At 49.9% G+C, this 21,637-nt stretch overlaps 1 protein-coding gene across 2 annotated transcripts in view; it reads right to left on the minus strand.

Moving 5' to 3' along the window:
- The window catches only part of LOC135818418 (uncharacterized), a 106,124-nt gene extending 84,713 nt beyond the window's left edge, over positions 1-21,411 (minus strand). The window contains exons 1-8 of one of the 2 annotated variants that reach the window (XM_065331789.1): positions 21,100-21,406; positions 19,328-19,554; positions 18,333-18,467; positions 17,661-17,762; positions 17,272-17,373; positions 8,197-8,298; positions 4,730-4,831; positions 4,150-4,257 (exon numbers count right to left, since the gene is read on the minus strand). In XM_065331789.1, the coding sequence (XP_065187861.1) occupies positions 4,150-4,257; positions 4,730-4,831; positions 8,197-8,298; positions 17,272-17,373; positions 17,661-17,762; positions 18,333-18,467; positions 19,328-19,519 (843 nt within the window). In that variant the 5' untranslated portion in view covers positions 19,520-19,554; positions 21,100-21,406. Of the gene's footprint in view, positions 1-4,149; positions 4,258-4,729; positions 4,832-8,196; positions 8,299-17,271; positions 17,374-17,660; positions 17,763-18,332; positions 18,468-19,327; positions 19,555-21,099 lie in introns of both variants that reach the window. The other variant, XM_065331790.1, reaches the window with a different exon arrangement.
- Positions 21,412-21,637: the final 226 nt, after the last annotated feature.

Below are 21,637 nucleotides of genomic sequence, written 5' to 3' on the forward strand. Positions count from 1 at the left end.
ACACACACACACACACACACACACACACACACACACACACACACACACACACACACACACACACACACACACACACACACACACACACACACACACACACACACACACACACACACACACACACACACACACACACACACACACACACACACACACACACACACACACACACACACACACACACACACACACACACACACACACACACACACACACACACACACACACACACACACACACACACACACACACACACACACACACACACACACACACACACACACACACACACACACACACACACACACACACACACACACACACACACACACACACACACACACACACACACACACACACACACACACACACACACACACACACACACACACACACACACACACACACACACACACACACACACACACACACACACACACACACACACACACACACACACACACACACACACACACACACACACACACACACACACACACACACACACACACACACACACACACACACACACACACACACACACACACACACACACACACACACACACACACACACACACACACACACACACACACACACACACACACACACACACACACACACACACACACACACACACACACACACACACACACACACACACACACACACACACACACACACACACACACACACACACACACACACACACACACACACACACACACACACACACACACACACACACACACACACACACACACACACACACACACACACACACACACACACACACACACACACACACACACACACACACACACACACACACACACACACACACACACACACACACACACACACACACACACACACACACACACACACACACACACACACACACACACACACACACACACACACACACACACACACACACACACACACACACACACACACACACACACACACACACACACACACACACACACACACACACACACACACACACACACACACACACACACACACACACACACACACACACACACACACACACACACACACACACACACACACACACACACACACACACACACACACACACACACACACACACACACACACACACACACACACACACACACACACACACACACACACACACACACACACACACACACACACACACACACACACACACACACACACACACACACACACACACACACACACACACACACACACACACACACACACACACACACACACACACACACACACACACACACACACACACACACACACACACACACACACACACACACACACACACACACACACACACACACACACACACACACACACACACACACACACACACACACACACACACACACACACACACACACACACACACACACACACACACACACACACACACACACACACACACACACACACACACACACACACACACACACACACACACACACACACACACACACACACACACACACACACACACACACACACACACACACACACACACACACACACACACACACACACACACACACACACACACACACACACACACACACACACACACACACACACACACACACACACACACACACACACACACACACACACACACACACACACACACACACACACACACACACACACACACACACACACACACACACACACACACACACACACACACACACACACACACACACACACACACACACACACACACACACACACACACACACACACACACACACACACACACACACACACACACACACACACACACACACACACACACACACACACACACACACACACACACACACACACACACACACACACACACACACACACACACACACACACACACACACACACACACACACACACACACACACACACACACACACACACACACACACACACACACACACACACATACACACACACATTAACTACAACACACAGCAGCTTGCGGTTAGGAGGGTGCTGGCCAGCGAAGTGAGAGGCTACAGAGAGAGCAGGATCCTGGCGGGGCCAAGATGATAGTCACGTCCAAGGGACGAAGACCGAGAGCCCTGAGTAGCCGGAAATGAGCATGGCCAACACCCCTTTATTTACTTTATCAAAGTAAATGAGAGATGAGAAATGGGAGGTGGGTGGGTGAAACACAATGATCTGACAAGAGTGATCCGCTCACAGAACGAATCGAAATATAATACACACTACGAGCAAGGAAGAATGATTGTCGCAGAGAACGGATCGAAAATATATAGCAGAGCAAACTCTAGCAAGACATGCAACGATGCATGCCACCCACGTTAAGCTACGAGCAAGCGTCATCATAACGCAGCCACACGCCTTCCACATCGGAGGCGAGCGACACGCATGAACGCCAAACTTTAGTATGCCACACGCCCTCCACATCGGAGGCGAGCGACACGCATGAACGCCAAACTTTAGTATGACACGTTGAGTGCCTACGACGCATGCCGCCTACGTTGAGCGTCGCGCATGAATGAATGTCGCGTTGAGTGTCACGTTGTATGACACATAGAATGCCACGATGCATAGAGTACCATGTGAGCACGTACAGCGCACGTTCATAGCAGCATAGTTTGAGTGGTAGCACGAAGCAGCCGCGTGCACCCATTAATCTGCATTATTACTATAATGCTACACACACACACACACACACACACACACACACACACACACACACACACACACACACACACACACACACACACACACACACACACACACACACACACACACACACACACACACACACACACACACACACACACACACACACACACACACACACACACACACACACACACACACACACACACACACACACACACACACACACACACACACACACACACACACACACACACACACACACACACACACACACACACACACACACACACACACACACACACACACACACACACACACACACACACACACACACACACACACACACACACACACACACACACACACACACACACACACACACACACACACACACACACACACACACACACACACACACACACACACACACACACACACACACACACACACACACACACACACACACACACACACACACACACACACACACACACACACACACACACACACACACACACACACACACACACACACACACACACACACACACACACACACACACACACACACACACACACACACACACACACACACACACACACACACACACACACACACACACACACACACACACACACACACACACACACACACACACACACACACACACACACACACACACACACACACACACACACACACACACACACACACACACACACACACACACACACACACACACACACACACACACACACACACACACACACACACACACACACACACACACACACACACACACACACACACACACACACACATACACACGTGAGGTCAACTTTGGCCTTTTTGTGCCTACTAGATTTTACTTTTTGTAGTCTTTCCCTTCCTGAAGATGCACCTTGATTGTTTTAGGTATGACTTTGTATACAGCATAGTCGATGTGTGCTTTCCCAGAGACCGTTTGCATGGTTTGAAGAGTGCAATGAGGGTGTACGCTTGGTCTTTCCCTCGGACAATCATACTTATACCACACTGGCAGTTCTAAAGCACACCTGATCATTTTATATCGTATACAGGGGCTCTTGGAGAGGAAGACTTCGAAGAAAAGCAATGCTGAACTGACAGCAAAACATCAAAACCATAAAACTCTTCTTGTTCCCAATTTACTCTAATTTCAGAAATTTTCGGTGCTCAATATTTTCGGTATGAGGGCAACAGGCCAGGTTAGGTGAACAGAAATTTTCGGTACAGAGAAGCAGTTCCCTTTTGGATTATGTGTGTTAGTGTTTGTTCGGTGTATTGAAATTTTAGGTATGAAACAGACGCACCGAAAGTACCGAAAATAAAAGTACACCGAAAAATTGTGAAATTACAGTATTCCATTTCGCACTAGTGGCTATAGGTTCTTTTATTAAAATAATCCTGCAATTTTCTCCCCACTTGAGCACGTACAGAGGCCCTGGAAGATAACTCCTCGCCGTTGTAGAACGAGTCCAGGAAGGACTTGACTGTTTCGAGATGGCCAGCAGCTGCGGCAGCCTGGATAGGACCAATACCGCCCTGCAGTGAACAAAAGAAAGAAAAAAAGAAGCAGGTAGCGCATACAAGTCAAATCTGATCGTATGGGTCAGGAGCTGTTAAATGTAGCCCATAGTTAAGTCTGATCGTATGGGTCAGGAGCTGCTATAGACCTACTGCTTCAATGAGCTCGACATCGTGAGGGCAATGACCCACAGTGTGCTGACAGCAAAATAATTATCAAAGAGAGAGAGAGAGAGAGGGAGAGAGAGAGAGGGAGAGAGAGAGAGAGAGAGAGAGAGAGAGAGAGAGAGAGAGAGAGAGAGAGAGAGAGAGAGAGACTCGGAGAGAGAGAGAGACCCGGAGAGAGAGAGAGAGAGAGAGAGAGAGAGAGAGAGAGAGAGAGAGAGAGAGAGACTCGGAGAGAGAGACTCGGAGAGAGAGAGAGAGAGAGAGAGAGAGAGAGAGAGACTCGTTATGGATTCGTTCTCGACTTGCCGTCGGTGTGACTTACGTTAGCGTGGATGGTGGCATGTTTGGTGTCTTTCTCCAGGAGCTGGGTCACCACAGCTGCCCTGCCCTCCTCTGCTGCATAATATAGTGGCGTTTTACCAGCCTGAAACATAGAAGAGCAAACGGAGGAAGCGGGGAAGGCACAGGAAAATCATAACATCATGTTGTGCTAAGTAGGAGCTGCAGAGAACTATGGAAACACTGCCGGATCAAGAGACAGGGGCATAGCTTGCACGTCTTTGGTGTGGTAATCAATCAGGTATCAGATCGACATGTCCATGGTGTGGTGACCATGTACCACCGGCAACCTCATAGCCGCCATATTGCTTTGTACCACCGGCAACCTCATAGCCGCTATATTGCTTGGTTTGCCTATGTAGTACCAATGACGGCCATTTGCTGGTGTTGTGATCGGACTACGCTAACTACACACAACTTAGCGGCTAAGCTTCCGGAGAGGGTTTATAGCTCCTTGCTCCCTGCGCCGATGCAAGTACAGTAAAATCTGTCAAGGTGACCACTCTGATAAGGCGACCACCTGTCCAAGAAGACCACTGAAACCAGGACCAAGGGATGCTATTTCCAGGCAATTAACCCTGGATAAGGCGAGCACCTGGTAACAGAGACCACGTTGAAGGTCCCTTGAGCGGTCGTCTTAAACAGGTTTCACTGTACATACACAATGGCAAAAGTTTTATTTACAGTGCCCTCTCCCTTTCATCTAAACGTGTGCAGCACATTTCCGATCAGGACTGGAATGTTACCTGTCTTGTTTCACCTTTTTTTTGGCCGTCAAGATAATATTGGCTAGGCTGGAAGCACTGCTCCTTTCCTAGTGTGCGAGTGAGTGGGTGAGTGATGGAGTGTGTGTGTGTAAAAAAATATAAAAAATGGAAAAATGGAAAAATAGGGATTCACTGGCCAGAAAAAGTCACTTCAATCAGCTGTGTGGTGGATACCAGGCTAAAAATAGTGGCGGTCAATTCATCAGCCTTGCAAGCTGTTGAATGGTGTAATCCTAGCACAAGTTGCTATGTCTAACATAGCTGTTCGCTATCATCGCTTCCGCGATGAACAGGTCTGAGGTCTGAGGTGTGTGTGTGTGTGTGTGTGTGTGTGTGTGTATGTGTGTGTGTGTGTGTGTGTGTCCTTCATTTATCTGGGGTCCGTCGTGACACCGGATGCCCGCTCCTCTACTGACGTCAGTCGCCGCATAGCTGAGGCTTCCAAAGCCTTTGGAGCTCTTCTTCCAGTCTTGTCGGATCGCTCGCTGTCATTAGTCAGTAAGCGAAAGCTATACGTGGCCTGTGTCTTGTCCATTTTGCTGTACGGCAGTGAGTGTTGGACGCCCTTGAAAGCTGATAGTAGACGTTTGGATGCCTTCCATCATCGCTGCATCCGCACAATATTAGCCATCCCTCGCAGTCAGCAGCAATCCGATCGCATCACGTCTGCGCAGTTACGTCGTCACTGGGGTGACCCAGTGCCACTCTCTGTTAAGATGCGCCATCGTCGTTTAGAGTGGCTTGGTCACGTGGCTCGGATGTCGGAGGACCGTGTCCCATTGCAGCTGTTGTTTGGTCGTTTGTTGGCTGTGCGCCCCTTCTGCGGTCCCAGGCGCAGGTGGAGAGACGTTGTGGCTACTGACACGAAGTCCATTCCAAAATGGTTTGATTGCGCACAAGACCGGTCAGCTTGGCGAGAGCAGGTTCTGGTTTTTCAGCCTCCTCGGGCAGTAGAGAAATCCGTACTCTGCTCATCTTGCAACCGGGCTTTCTCTCGTCCTCAAGACAAGGCACGGCACAAGTGTTTGGCTGAGCGCCAACTTCCCGTCCACCAACAGCGTGGTTCAGCACAGTGCGTCAGTTGCTGCCGATGGTTCCGTAGTAAGGGTGGGCTTGCAGTTCATCGCTGCCAGCCTGCACTCCCTGATCATGCAGATACGGCATTGACGGCGTCTCTCGCTAGTTGCTGCCTTCAGCATTGTCAACGCTGCAATCGCTGCTTCAAGTCCCGGGCTGGTTTTAACCGCCATAACTGCAACCGTGGAAAACGTCTTGCTGCAGCCGATAGGGAATCACTGCCGCTGATCTGCATGCATTGCCCGAAGCGTTTCCGACGACAGCAAGATTTAACGAGGCACCAGAAGTCCTGCCAATGACGGTGCCCTCCAAACTCTGGCCCCCTCCGGGGGTGACATTGCCCAATGGGCAGTCATGCTATAGTAGTAGTAGTAGTAGTAGTGTGTGTGTGTGTGTGTGTGTGTGTGTGTGTGTGTGTGTGTGTGTGTGTGTGTGTGTGTGTGTGTGTGTGTGTGTGTGTGTGTGTGTGTGTGTGTGTGTGTGTGTGTGTGTGTGTGTGTGTGTGTGTGTGTGTGTGTGTCCCTGCTGTTGTGTGGCTCTGAGTGCTGGACGCCCCTTCAACATGACCTGCAGAAGCTCTCAACCTTCAGCACGAGGTGCATCCGATCCATCCTCGGGGTCTCTTGAAGCCGGATGTGGGACGAACACATCACCAACGAAGAGCTGCTGGTGCGCTGGGGAGACTCCGAGACGATTAAAGACAAGATTGCACATCGGCGGTTGGAGTAGTTGGGGCATGTGGCGCGGATGCCGGACAACCGCATCCCGAAACAGGTGCTGTTTGGCTCCTTCTTGCAGCGTCGCCCGGCACATGGCCCATGCCGCATGTGGAAGGACTGTGCTGTCCGGGATCTACGTGCCCGTGGTGTGGAGGCATCATGGTATGATGTTGCATGTGAGTCTCGTGCGGAGTGGCGCAGCACCTACCAAGAGCCTGACAATGCACCTGAGCCTCCGCCCCGAGTGGTATGTACGGTATGCGGACGGGATTTTGCACGGAAAGGAGACATGGCTCGGCATAAGTGTCTGGAGGAGCGTGCGCGGCCTGTGTCTGAGCAGCGGGGCGCCAGTCAGTGCGGGCGGTGTGGACGGTGGCTGAGAAGCCGCGGTGGCTTGGTCCGGCATGTGTGTGCCTCGACGGTGGATGCCACAGTGCCACCTGGAGCTACCGGAACGTCGGCACCGGCGGAGGGATGTTGTGCCGCGCATTGTGACAGGTGTGGTCGCTGCTTTCGCGGTGTCCGGGGACGGGGCAGGCATCGCTGTTCAAGGGTGGCCCATAGACCAACCTGAGCAGAGGAGCGCTCAACCTTCCAGCACGTGTGCATATGCGGCAAGCGGATGCGACTACCCGTGCACCTGGAGTGTCATCGGGCGTCGTGCCCTCTCTCTCTCTCTCTTCTCAAGTTTCCCAGTGATGGGATCACGTGACTCTTTTGCGGCAGTGACTTAACAGGACAGGACAGGATGTGTGTGTGTATGCGCGCACGTGTTAACCTCATTAGGAGATAAAACACACCACAAATTAACACTATCCGCATGCAGTCTCCACCAGCAAGCGCGCACAATCCAGTATCCAGCATCCCATCATAAATATTCCACCTACACTAGATTTCCACGTGAGCGGTTCATCGCTCTGCTCCAGTAGATATTGGACTGTTGGCAAATGTCCGCCGGCACACGCTGCGTGAATCGCCACCATGTTCACCTGCAGCAAGAGCGAGCGAAACATGCAAAGCAGAAGCGTGTGACTTGTGACCCCATTTCATTGCAAACAATTATATCAAAATCATGCTCGGCATCAGTTTATAAATGTCGCAATAATCTCACCTGACCATTTCTTCCAAACCTCTTGTGAAGCAGCTTCCCAAAAAACAGGCCCACAGAATCCAAGAAGGCTTCAGATAATTGAACTTGGACCAAACCAGTGCAGTACTGTAAGACCAGTAATGTTAATGGTGTACTAGCTGTGCTAGTACTTGTTAGCAACAATCCGAACTAGCGCACACACTGCACTGCATTGCTTTGTACTGCATTCAAGACTGACGTCATGCGCTTTGTTTTGCTGCGTAATCACAAATGGCACCAGCCCATTTTGCGGAAAAGAAAAACAAATCTTGCTTGCCCTGTTGTGCTCTTCCAGACAACGGATCGTGCTTCAGCAGTGTTTCTTTTCCTTTCGTAGCTTTGCTGCCAGCCCGAGTGTCACCTCGACACTGTATTTCTTCAGTATGTCTGACCTAACTGTCGACACTGTCAAGGCAATGCCTTGCCAAGCCCCCGCGGCGAGCCTTCTCAGCGCGGCTTGAATCCGAAAGGAAACTTAGTAAAAGTATTTTACAGGACCGTTTGCTGGCACAACTAGCCCTTGGTAGTGAGGTCTGCTCCGGCCAGGAGAACCAGCAACATGACAGCGCGGACACGGCTCGCGAGCCCAGAAGGCCGACTTGCACCAATGCCTCCTCCGCCAGCTCAGGTGACGCGGGCTCAACGGATCTCTGCGCTCCCGTAGATCTACGTGACGAGGTGTAGTCGGCTTTGTCGCCCGCCATTTTATTATTATCGGAGAGCATTGTGCCGCTACTCACCCAAGGCCAAGGCAATGCGGCTGCTGCCGCCACTACGCCAGGCCAAGCCCTTGTAACCCACCCGATCAGCCACCTGCACCAGCTGTGCCCAAGGCTGTGCAAGAACGTATCTTGAGAGGGGAGTTCGTAGATTTTTCAAGTTGGTTGCCTGAAATTCTTGCACACTTCCGGCCCAACATTCCGGCTGGTGCACAGCCCGAATAACGATAGCCAGCTAAATATCGTTGAGTCGGATGACCGTACGCGAAGCAGGTGCGTCGCAAGGTTCACGATAATTATACATGTAACTACCCGGCTCGAGGCATGGACCACATACATGTCTGTTATCACGGTTGCTGCCCTACACCGCACTGCTGAACTGCTGAGCTGATTGCGTACCAGCAGTTGATCCTGACTGCTAACCGCCAGTTCTTCCCAAGCGCGTGGCTAGAGTACGACCGCCAGCTGCGGCTGCTCGTGGCCCAGTAACCAGGCACGAAGAGGTTGGACACCATCGACGTGAACCTATGGCAGATAGCTGTCACAGGCCATGCACACCCAAAATGCGCTCAATGTAAGACGGCCCATCCAGGGGCAGTTTGTGTCCTTTTCGTCCCCAAGCCAGCAGCATTTACCTCCAGTGGTCGCAACCATACCAGCGACAGCCAAGAAATCTGCCGCAACTTCAATGGAGGTCGCTGTTCTTCGTCGTCGTGCCGCTTCTCCCGCACCTGCAGCCAGTGTGGCAAGGACCACCCATGCATCATGTGCAACCAGCAGCAGCGCGGAGCCAATCGGCCACCCCGCCGCTCCTAGCAGAATGGCTACTGAATAGCTTGACTCGGTACGTATCTTTCCTATACACTCTGCAGACACCACACTGCTAGCTGACCACTTTGCCCGCCTGTTACGTAACCACTCATATCAATAAGGCGTTGCGTATGTTCTCCATGGGCTGCGCCGTGGCTTTACTCTTGGATCTGCCGGCCAACACGACATTTCGGTTTTCTCTAATAATCTACCCTTGGCTTTCACTCACTCGGCATTTATATCCGAGCAATTAGCTGCTTCCTGCGCCCGCAGCGAGACCACAGGCCCATTTTCCGTCACCTCCATTTCAGTTCATGCGCCACTCTGGTATTGGTGCCATCCCCGAAAAGAACGGCAAGCTGCGAATGATCCACCATCTGTCTAGTCCGGAAGGCACCGGCGCGAACGACAGCATTCCTGCCGAGCCGCTCTCTCTGCACTACGCGAGCATTGACAACGCGATCAACATCATCATGTCATGCCCACAGCCTGTGTATTTGTCCAAGCTCGATGTACGCAGTGCATTTCGGCAGATCCCAGTCCGCCGTCAGGACTTCGCTGGGAAGGCTCCTACTACTACGAGCGCTTTCTGCCTTTCGGCCTCCGCTCCAGCCCAGCCGTCTTTGACTCAGTAGCCACAGCAGTCAACTGGATCATGCAGCACGAGTTTGCTATAGATTACCGGCTTCATTACCTCGATGACTTTCTCGATATCTCCACTGGTTTGGCTGCAGCCAACCAGCAACTCACCACCCCCCTCCGGGCATTCACGTATCTCGGCACTCCTCTTTGCTCCATCCCAGCTCGAGGGCCATCACCATCATTGACCTTCCTTGGTATTTTCCTAGACTGCGGCTACCAGAGGACAAGCTGTCCGAGATCCGTGCGCCACTCATGGCTACTATCAGCGAGCGCAGCATCGGCCAGCGTCAACTCGAGTCCCTCCTGGGGAAGCTCACTTTTGCTGCCCGAGTCATCGTTCCTGGACACACATTCATGCGTGAACTATGATCAGCGTGCCCTGAACTGTATCTGTGTATGCGAGTGCGGTGCATAAAGCCCACCTTGAGAATGGGTTTGCCGGCCCCTTAGTAGATGCGTGGCTTCTGGAGAGGGTGTTGAAGGGCATCCAGCGATGCCATGGTACGGCTGTACTCACCCCTCGCCTTCCTATAACTATGCCAATCCAACGACACCTGACAGATGAACGCCGGAAAAGTAGTATCCTGAATGGCCATGACAAGCTGCTCTACCAAGCCGCCATGCTGCTTCTTTGGATTTCTTCGGTGTGCTGAATTCACTAATGGCATCACACGGGGCTGTACTAGCTCCCCTGGTGACGGAAGCCTGCAACTCTTCCTGCTTTCATCCAAGACGGACCTATTCGGTAAAGGCGTTACTAGTGACATTGGCCCGTCTGTACCGCCGTACTGCCCGGTCCGTGCCATTGTTAGCTACCCATTTGCCACTCGTCGCGAGGGACCAGAGCAACTCTTGTTCGTACTCTCGAACAGACAGCAGCTGACCAGGCAGTCACTCACAGTAACAGTATGGTCTCTTGTCGCTGCGGCCGGTGTACCATCCCAGTCGAACTACTCCGGGCATTCGGTCCACATTGGTGCAGCCACCACCGCTGCTATGGCTAGTGCCCCGACTCCTTCTTCCGAGTGGCAGGTCAGTGGAAAGAGCGATGCGTGTCTATGCTACATCCGGACTACAACAAGCGCTAAACGCCAGCTATCGTCCCGGCTTGCTGCCGTGCCATGGATGCCATGATCCCCAACTCGGGTGAGTAATGAGCTACTGAACTCTAGCTGCGCAATGCTTGCCTGTGCTGACATAAATTGACCCTTGCTGTGCGTCAATAGTGCTTAGCTAACGGAGTGCTGGTTTCATGGGTCCACTCTCACAACTGGTGTTATCTAGCTATTTGCTGCGGCTCTGCCTTGCGCTATATTACATCCATTTAGCATTGCAGCTCTACGTTGAGCTAACAGCAGCTCTACTTTGAGCTAACAGCGGCTCTACTTTGAGCTAACAGCAGCTCTACTTTGAGCTAACCGCAGCTCTACTTTGAGCTAACAGCAGCTCTACTTTGAGCTAACAGCAGCTCTACTTTGAGCTAACCGCAGCTCTACTTTGAGCTAACAGCAGCTCTACTTTGAGCTAACAGCAGCTCTACCTTGAGCTAACAGCAGCTCTACTTTGAGCTAACAGCAGCTCTACTTTGAGCTAACCGCAGCTCTACTTTGAGCTAACCGCAGCTCTACTTTGAGCTAACAGCAGCTCTACTTTGAGCTAACAGCAGCTCTGCTCTGAGCTAACAGCAGCTCTGCTCTGAGCTAACAGCAGCTCTGCTCTGAGCTAACAGCAGCTCTGCTCTGAGCTAACAGCAGCTCTGCTCTGAGCTAACACCAGCTCTACTTTGAGCTTCAAACCAGTTGTTTCGAAACCAGCACTCCTCAATCCAAAGATGCCTCTTTGTTGACTTGTTTGTGTGAGGGATGGGGCTAATGGTGTACTAGCTGTGCTAGTACTTGTTAGCAACAATCCGAACTAGCGCACACACTGCACTGCATTGCTTTGTACTGCATTCAAGACTGACGTCATGCGCTTTGTTTTGCTGCGTAATCACAAATGGCACCAGCCCATTTTGCGGAAAAGAAAAACAAATCTTGCTTGCCCTGTTGTGCTCTTCCAGACAACGGATCGTGCTTCAGCAGTGTTTCTTTTCCCACCATCCCTCCCTAACCAACTTATTCACACCATCATAATTATCGTACCCACTAATCGGGTCCACTCTCACAACTGGTGTTATCTAGCTATTTGCTGCGGCTCTGCCTTGCGCTATATTACATCCATTTAGCATTGCAGCTCTACGTTGAGCTAACAGCAGCTCTACTTTGAGCTAACAGCGGCTCTACTTTGAGCTAACAGCAGCTCTACTTTGAGCTAACCGCAGCTCTACTTTGAGCTAACAGCAGCTCTACTTTGAGCTAACAGCAGCTCTACTTTGAGCTAACCGCAGCTCTACTTTGAGCTAACAGCAGCTCTACTTTGAGCTAACAGCAGCTCTACCTTGAGCTAACAGCAGCTCTACTTTGAGCTAACAGCAGCTCTACTTTGAGCTAACCGCAGCTCTACTTTGAGCTAACCGCAGCTCTACTTTGAGCTAACAGCAGCTCTACTTTGAGCTAACAGCAGCTCTGCTCTGAGCTAACAGCAGCTCTGCTCTGAGCTAACAGCAGCTCTGCTCTGAGCTAACAGCAGCTCTGCTCTGAGCTAACAGCAGCTCTGCTCTGAGCTAACACCAGCTCTACTTTGAGCTTCAAACCAGTTGTTTCGAAACCAGCACTCCTCAATCCAAAGATGCCTCTTTGTTGACTTGTTTGTGTGAGGGATGGGGCTAACGAACATCTAATTGCGAGGGTCCCTGGTTCGAGTCCTGGTGGTGACAGTCAATTTTTTCTTCAGACTTTTCCCGTTTGTCTCTTTCCCTCAAACTAGTGAACATCTAATTCTAACGATTTAAAGGGGAAGTTAAGGCAAAAATTAAAATTTCACCAGTTGTAGTCTTCGGGGTGCTGAGTCGAATGGTCGTGGTCCGAGGAAGCTGAGACGCTCCCTTCCTACTTGAATCCCAATCGAACTCGCGCACTTCCACCGAAACTGGGTGACTGCGCCCTACGAGATGGGGATTTGTATGCAAAATGTCACTAAAAGCGCCATTTCGTTCTTATAAAAGCACGGATGACCGCGATTGGCCCATATGTTGTAGTCTTTTGGACGCTGAGTCGACTGGTTTTGGTCCGAAAAGGCTGCGATGCAGCGTTCCGCCTTTATTCCCAATCGAACATGGTTGAAGAAGCGGTCACGTGCTCCTGCGTACGCCAGTCACCTGGTCACCGTGCCTGCAGGGTACAACTTACTAGCCTGTTTGACCTTTTTTGGGTGCAGTCCTGTCACTCGAGTTGAACTCGAGTTGAACCTTGGTGTGAAAGTTGTCACCTGCTGGCGTGGTGACCAGGTGATTTGGGCACCCAGGAGCACGTGACCACTTGTTCAACCATGTTCGATTGGGAATAAAGGAGGAACGCTGCATGATCCAGACCCTGTGATTTGAGGCGAGCGATCGCTCTCGCGCGCCATCGCGCGCCTTATTTTCTTGGAAGGTGCACTTTTTGTCGCGCGCCTGAAACTATTTTTGGCTGCATGTACGCTTTTCGGAGTGCAGCGCAACTACTACTGTACTATGACTAGTACGAGTGTATGGTGTCAAGTGCACTCATCGATCCGTGCGCAGGCCGGAACTGTGCCCGCTCGCGCTGTTATGAAACAGACTAGACAGTGAGTTAGTCATGACTGTGTAGTGACATGCACAGTAGTCAGTACTGAGTAGGCAAGTAAGTTCACTGCACGTAGGTCTACACTGTGAGTGTGACACAGGCACTGCACTGGCATGGCGCCCAGCTAGCCTGGCATGACCTCGGGGCATTTCACACGTCTGGATGAATGATTGCGGCTTGAACTAGTCAGAGCTGTGCCGCGTAGATCTACCACCACTCATGAAACACTCCAGTTCAACGGGTTTTACGGACCCCTGCATGCAGCGCAGGGGTCCGTACAACCCTCTACAGTCCATTCATAAAAAGATGGGCTCTGGCTCTGGCGAGCTCCCGTATTTGGCGGTTTTTCGTGATTTCATCGTACACAGTGCATGCTGCGAACTTTGAAATTTGAAAAAGGGTCCAAAAAGGGTGCCTGAACTGGGGTTCGAACCGCAGAATGCACTGTTGCCAGGCGGGGTCAAACGGCCAGGATTTTGATGGTTTTCCCAATTCTGTGCTTTTGGGGCAAAACCTGGCCGAAATCCTATTCTTGCTATGGCTTGCTTTTTGGACAAAAAAACTTCAGAAACATAATTGGAAGAGGATTCCATAGGGGATTGCCAAAAAAAATTCTAAAAAAACTCAAAGTTTGACCCATTTATGGCCAAAAGCTAGAAGTTCATTTTTTTCTGAATGGACTGTAAACTAGCGCCTGGCGGGTCCGAGTAGCAAGATAGACCGCAGTCTGACATAGACTAGTAGTTCTGGAAGTTCTGCTAGTGCATGCGTTGCAAGTAAATGCACCCAAATGGCGCTTTCGTCCTCTTACTCTTAGAATAAAAGGCCAATTGGTCAACTGGAGTTGATCATACCAGTTGTTTTCTTTCCTTGCGACATGATCCCTTGCTGGTGATCTCCTGCTGCTGCTAGCAGTAGAAATGTCGAAAGGGAACAGTGTGCAGTTGTCCACTTTCCTCAGCTGGAAAGTAGATGAGGACATAGGCTTCAACTCGGCGAAGAAGGAAGGTAAAGAGCTGGTCGTGAAAGTGTGGTGCAAGTCGTGTGCGAAGTATTCTGACGTTATCCGGAGCGACTCTATGGCTGAGAGGTCAAGCGAAGGTCGATGCGTTGAGGTTTGTGGAGGGATCGGACTACATGACGAAGCACGCTGTCACTCGACATTTGTCTGGACAGGTAAGTGGTCAATTCAATGTCGAAAGTAAAGTCGATCGGACTCGCGACCATTCTCCTTGTTTTCTTCGCTTGTTGTCATGTAGGCGCATAGCATCGGAGTGAGCCATGCGAAGCTATTGGGTGACACCGACAAATCATCGTCGACGTCTGCATCAGGGAGCAAGGCAACACAAGCGCCTCAGCAGCCACGCATCCACACAGCTATTCTAGTCCAAGCGGAGGACGCATACGAAAAGCTCTTCCACACTGCATATTTAATGGCAGTTCACGGCCAACCGCTGTCATCTTTCAAGACAATGGTGGAAATTCAGAAAGCATCCAGAATTTTTTCTCTAAAAAAATGATATCAATAATGTGCTGTGTTGTTGGAGTGAGAATTTTTGGATCACTCTCCTACAGCTCGCCTGACACAGGCGAGGAGAGCGATAGATCACTCGCCACCTATTTTCAAATCACAGGGTCTGCTGCATCGCAGCCTTTTCGGACCAAAACCAGTCGACTCAGCGTCCAAAAGACTACAACATATGGGCCAATCGCGGTCATCCGTGCTTTTATAAGAACGAAATGGCGCTTTTAGTGACATTTTGCATACAAATCCCCATCTCGTAGGGCGCAGTCACCCAGTTTCGGTGGAAGTGCGCGAGTTCGATTGGGATTCAAGTAGGAAGGGAGCGTCTCAGCTTCCTCGGACCAAGACCATTCGACTCAGCACCCCGAAGACTACAACTGGTGAAATTTTAATTTTTGCCTTAACTTCCCCTTTAACGAATTAGAAAGAATCGGTAACATTAAAGTCGTTATGTGCAAAACGATATGTGCATGTGCAGTCATTTGCCGGTTTTGAGACAGAATTCGTTAGAATTTAACCTCTCCAACCCACACAAATCCGGAGATTGTGAACTTTAAACTCGGACACTGAGCCAGGAAAAAATTTAAAAAAAGAGAAGAAAACACATGAGAACGAGTTATGCAGCAACTATCCACGACTGTAACAAGATGATAAACGGTCAGAAAGTGACTGTGCGATAATAGGGCACAACAGTGACAGGCTACTGGGACATTCAGCGACCCGAGACCTAGCTCTAACACATTTCCAGTTCGCAAACCAACAGCCTTCCAACTTGGAAGGTTCATAGTTACGTAGGACCGAAGAGGGGAAGGTAAGCGCAGCGAAAATGTGCACAAGCTAAGTCCCGCGGCAACAAAGAATGCCGACTGTTACAGGACGATGACGAAACCAGTTAATAACATGACAATGCGGTCTGACTACAATTCGAAGCAGCAAAGCAACACACCACCCAACTTGGGTGGGTCAGCAATATCGGAGATAAAGGAAGGGGGAAGCTTTGCGAAAACGAATTGTACAAAACCGGACGCCAATATCTAACGGTACTCCCCATGCATGACACTATTGTGGACGAGTTGACTACAATAACAAGTAGTTCCACACGACGTACGTTTCACCGGGTTGTTAGTGACGGCTCATCAGGTGTGCAAAATTTAACTCGGATACTGAGCAATAACCATGAACCTTCCACGTTGGAAGGCTGTTAGTTTGCGCACTGGAGATGTGTTAGAGCTAGGTCTAGCTAGGTCTCGGGTCGCTGAATGTCTCAGTAGCCCGTCAGTTTCGTGCCCTATTATCGCACTTTCTGACCGTTTATCATCTTGTTACAGTCGTGGATAGTTGCTGCATAACTCGTTCTCATGTGTTTCTTCTCTTTTTTACATCGTTAACTTTAATTGACGTTAAAATATCTGGTCTTACTGTACATCACTCACCGGGCTTTTAACTGCCAGCTGACCAGGCTCCATGCTGTGCAAGAATCGCACCGTTTCCAAGTGCCCTTGCCGCGCGGCATAGTGCATCGGGGTCAGGCCGACCTGTACAGGATAACAGAAAGCGTGGAAGCCCAGCACGGTCTAGGACGACATGCAAGTCTGCAAGGGCCTGTCACAGTGCAGCACAAACGCAAACTGGTCTGCATGTGGTAGCCCGGGTTCCGCACTTGGATCCAATGCCGCTAGTCACGGCGGATAGGCAACGACATACACGCACCACAGAAAACAGTAACTGAGAGCTGTGCGCAATTTTGAAGCAAAATTTGTTTTTGTCTTTGAGGTGTGCATAGCAGGGATACCATGCCTGTTGCTATGCTGCGTGCACTTACATCCGTGCGCACATCGATCTGTGCTCCGTGCTGCAGGAGCAGTTCAACTAAAGGCAAGAAGCCGCGGTAACAGGAGAGATGCAGTGCAGACCATAGCGATGGCTGCACACGTTGCAGTGCGGGTATCAGAAGAGAAGCAAAGAGAACACAACAGAACAGAGTTAGGGAGAAGAGAAGGGAAGGGAAGAGAAGGGACGGGATGGGACGGGAAGGAAAGGGGAGAGAAGAGAAGAGAAGAGAAGAAAACTTGACTCCCAATACAATTCAAAAAGTATTCAAGTTTTGAAAGGATCCCAGTGATACATCTCTAGCAGCCACGGAAGGCCTTGCTTCTTTTGCCAACGGATGCATAGGCTGATTTTTTTTAAATAGACTTCTGACATATCTCACCGGCGTGTCATGCACATCTCCGAAAGCCCATATTTAGTTCTTCAGAGGAACATGCAGATTCAGTATATTGACGTTTGGATTACCACCATCTCAAACACATTCACAGGCTTTGACATGTCATCGGACGAATGTGCACTTTGCTATGCATGCCTGATTGTACTATAGTGTCATACAATTGTGATGTCATAGAATTGTAATGTCATACAATTGTGATGTCATAGAATTGTAATGTCATACAATTGTGATGTCATGCATATTAATTGTGATACACATAACAATGACCTTGGCGGATTCTGCCTCGTCGTGACAAAGAGTGTTACTGAGCAATTGGTTAATGGTGGTCGGCTTGAGCAGCGGCAGGATTGCTTTGGCACATTCCACATGCCCAGCACGGCAGCTGTCAAACAGGATCAACGCCTTTTAAAACATACACAACCACACGCACACACACACACACACATACACACACACACACACACACACACACACACACACACAAGCAGTTGCATTGCAGTGCACATAATCATTGGTTCACACATGGAGAGAGAGACACACGCACTTGTGCACGCATGCACACACACACACACACTCGTGCACGCATGCACACACACACACACACACACACACACACACACACACACACACACACACACATACACACACACACACACGCACATACACACACACGTATACACACACACACACACACCTTTTGACATTTGACGCCAATCGCCGGAGGCAAAGATAGCGATGCTACAGCAGAAGCCATAGCAACTTATGCTGGGATTGCACCATTCAGCAGCTTGCAAGGCTGTTGAATTGGCCGCCCCTTTCCAGCCTGGTTTACACCACACAGATGCGAAGTAGCTTTTTCTGGCCAGTGAATCCCTACTCATTGGTCTTTTCATATTTTTTCCCACACACACATCACACCACATATACTCCGGCATGCACTGGCTGTTGGTAACCACCCAGGAGAATGAATGAAATGTCAGGAGTGTGAGAAAGAGAAGAAAGACGTGTGTGACCATAATCGTCTGGAATCGAGTCCGCAACCTCTCGATTGGAAGTCGCTGCACATACCACTGCACCATAACAGCTGCTGCTGACCTGAACTCATCTTCAATTCTTTATGATATCAATACTAAATCAGCAGAAATGTGCAAAACATCACCGCGTGCAACTAGAAACATAATAATGAAGAATGTACCCAGGCAGAAAACAGAAAAAGAGAAACACATAAATCGGTAAATCTAGTCCGTTGACTTCCCTCTTACCGCCAATGGTTCATCTCTTCCATTCTCTGAATGCACGCATCGTTCCGTGATGCTCTCTTTCAGCACCGCTGCGCCGTCGTCAGCCGTGTCTGAAATGTCCAACGCCAGTCGCCCACAAGCGTTCCGGCTGCAGACGCCCAGCAGAGGTACTGTCGGATCAGCTGCCGAGCTCTCCAGCTCTGGGGTTGTCATCGGCAACCCTGTGTGCGGCAAGGTTAGAGACGACACTGCAGCAGGACAGTGAACTGACTTCAGTACAGGGTAGTAAGCACAAAATTCTGAACCGGGAAAAACCAGGCCTTGAGCCATCACCTGTGTACTGTATAACATGTCAGTTTAAAACTCGGGTATTGAGCCAATAATAAATGTAGAAAGAAAAAGGACATATGGAAACGAGTTAAGAGTAACTCTCCACCACTGTAACTAGATACTATATACAGTCAGAAAGTGCAACAACTCGGCACAAAACTGACAGAGTACTGAGACATTCGACGTAATGACACCTAGAGCAGTGTGATGGACAGTACTCTGTCAGTTTTGTGCCTAGTTTTTGCACTTTCTGACTGTATATAGTATCTAGTTGCAGTGGTGGAGAGTTACTCTTAAAGGGGAAGTATACCCTAAAATCAATTTGTCACCAGTTGTAGTCTTCGGGGTGCTGAGTCGATTGGTCTTGGTCCGAGGGAGCTGCGATGCTCCCTTCCTTCTTTTTCCCCAATCGAACTCGCGCACTTCCACCGGAACTGGGTGACTGCGCCCTACTAGATGGGGATTTGTATGCAAAATGTCACTAAAAGCGCCATGTTGTTCTTATAAAAGCACGGATGACCGCGATTGGTCCATATGTTGTAGTCTTTTGGACGCTGAGGCGACTGGTTTTGGTCCGAAAAGGCTGCAATGCAGCGTTCCTCCTTTATTCCCAATCGAACATGGTTGAACAAGCGGTCACGTGCTCCTGGGTGCCCAAATCACCTGGTCACCGCGCCGGCAGGCGACAACTTTCACACCAAGGTTCAACTCGAGTTCAACTCGAGTGACAGGACTGCACCCAAAAAAGGTCAAACAGGCTAGTAAGTTGTACCCTGCAGGCACGGTGTTGTAAGAGCTGTGCCAGGTACACATGCACCTGGTTGGTTTGGAATCCTAGACCTAGAGCAGACACTGCTTACCGTAATTCCGCGCATATAAGCCCATGGGCTTATATATGGGCTTATATGTGAAATAATGCAGTTTGGGAATAAAATACCCAGTCAAACATGTTTGTTTTTTAGCCCATGGGCGCCGGGCCAATATTCGAATTTTGAAGGTTCACAAAAAAATACAAGTCCGTTCTCATAGTGGGTCTATCATATTCTACTGGTAAACTACTAAACTCCACTGACCTGCACTGACCTGCACTGACCTGCACGGACCTGCACTGACCTGCTGTACCATGGTAGCAAGAGTCCATAATTATTGTGAAAAAAATTCTACTTGACAAGTGAGTCGTATGTGTGCCTGTTTATTAGCCCATCAGCTTATAAACGGAGGTGGGCTTATATCCGGATATAGGCCCATGGGCTTATATCCGGGGCCCATGGGCTTATATGCGCGGAATTACGGTATGTACTCTTGGCACTATGGTATGGTATAAATAATTATGTGGATGATATTACATTTTAGTTTACTGAGATAACTCAACAGTATTACTAAGGAGAACGGAATTGGGAACAAAGGTACCGGTATTACGGAGCCATGCACCTGTTATCAACTCCTGCAACCCACTCCCTCACCTGTACCAGCGGCAGAGCTAGCAGGCAGCTCTGATGCCAAGCCGATGATGTTTCTGCACTGAACTCCAAACTAGGAAGTCTCGCGATATCGGCACGATACCTGACGTCGATAGAAAGCTGGGCCCGGCCTGAAAAGGTCGTGGTGGAGGTCATCCAATCCTCGCTAGCGCCGCTAGCCAAATTAATTCCACTTGTGCTCGTAGACTCTATGGCTAATCTTGTAGTCGTAGTAATACTAATAGTAATGTACTAATGAGGCGTCCGGGGAAACACAACCGCCATGACACAAGCATGCAGCAGCAGGAGAGAGAGAGAGAGACAGGGAGGTATTTGTTTACCTCTATCACTTATCAGTCTATGATTGTACATGTACTTCCTTGTCAATGTCACTGCACTGCAAGCATGCTGTTTAGTATGATTGTTTTGTCGATCCGACGATACAACAGTTACATGTGTGTGCCGGAATAGATCTACTGTCGTGGACATGGAAATCCGGTCGATTGACCGGGGCCGGCGCCCTCAGCGCGTACAGTGCACG

Source organism: Sycon ciliatum, chromosome 5, assembly GCF_964019385.1.
Source record: "Sycon ciliatum chromosome 5, ocSycCili1.1, whole genome shotgun sequence".
NCBI classification, from domain to species: domain Eukaryota; kingdom Metazoa; phylum Porifera; class Calcarea; order Leucosolenida; family Sycettidae; genus Sycon; species Sycon ciliatum.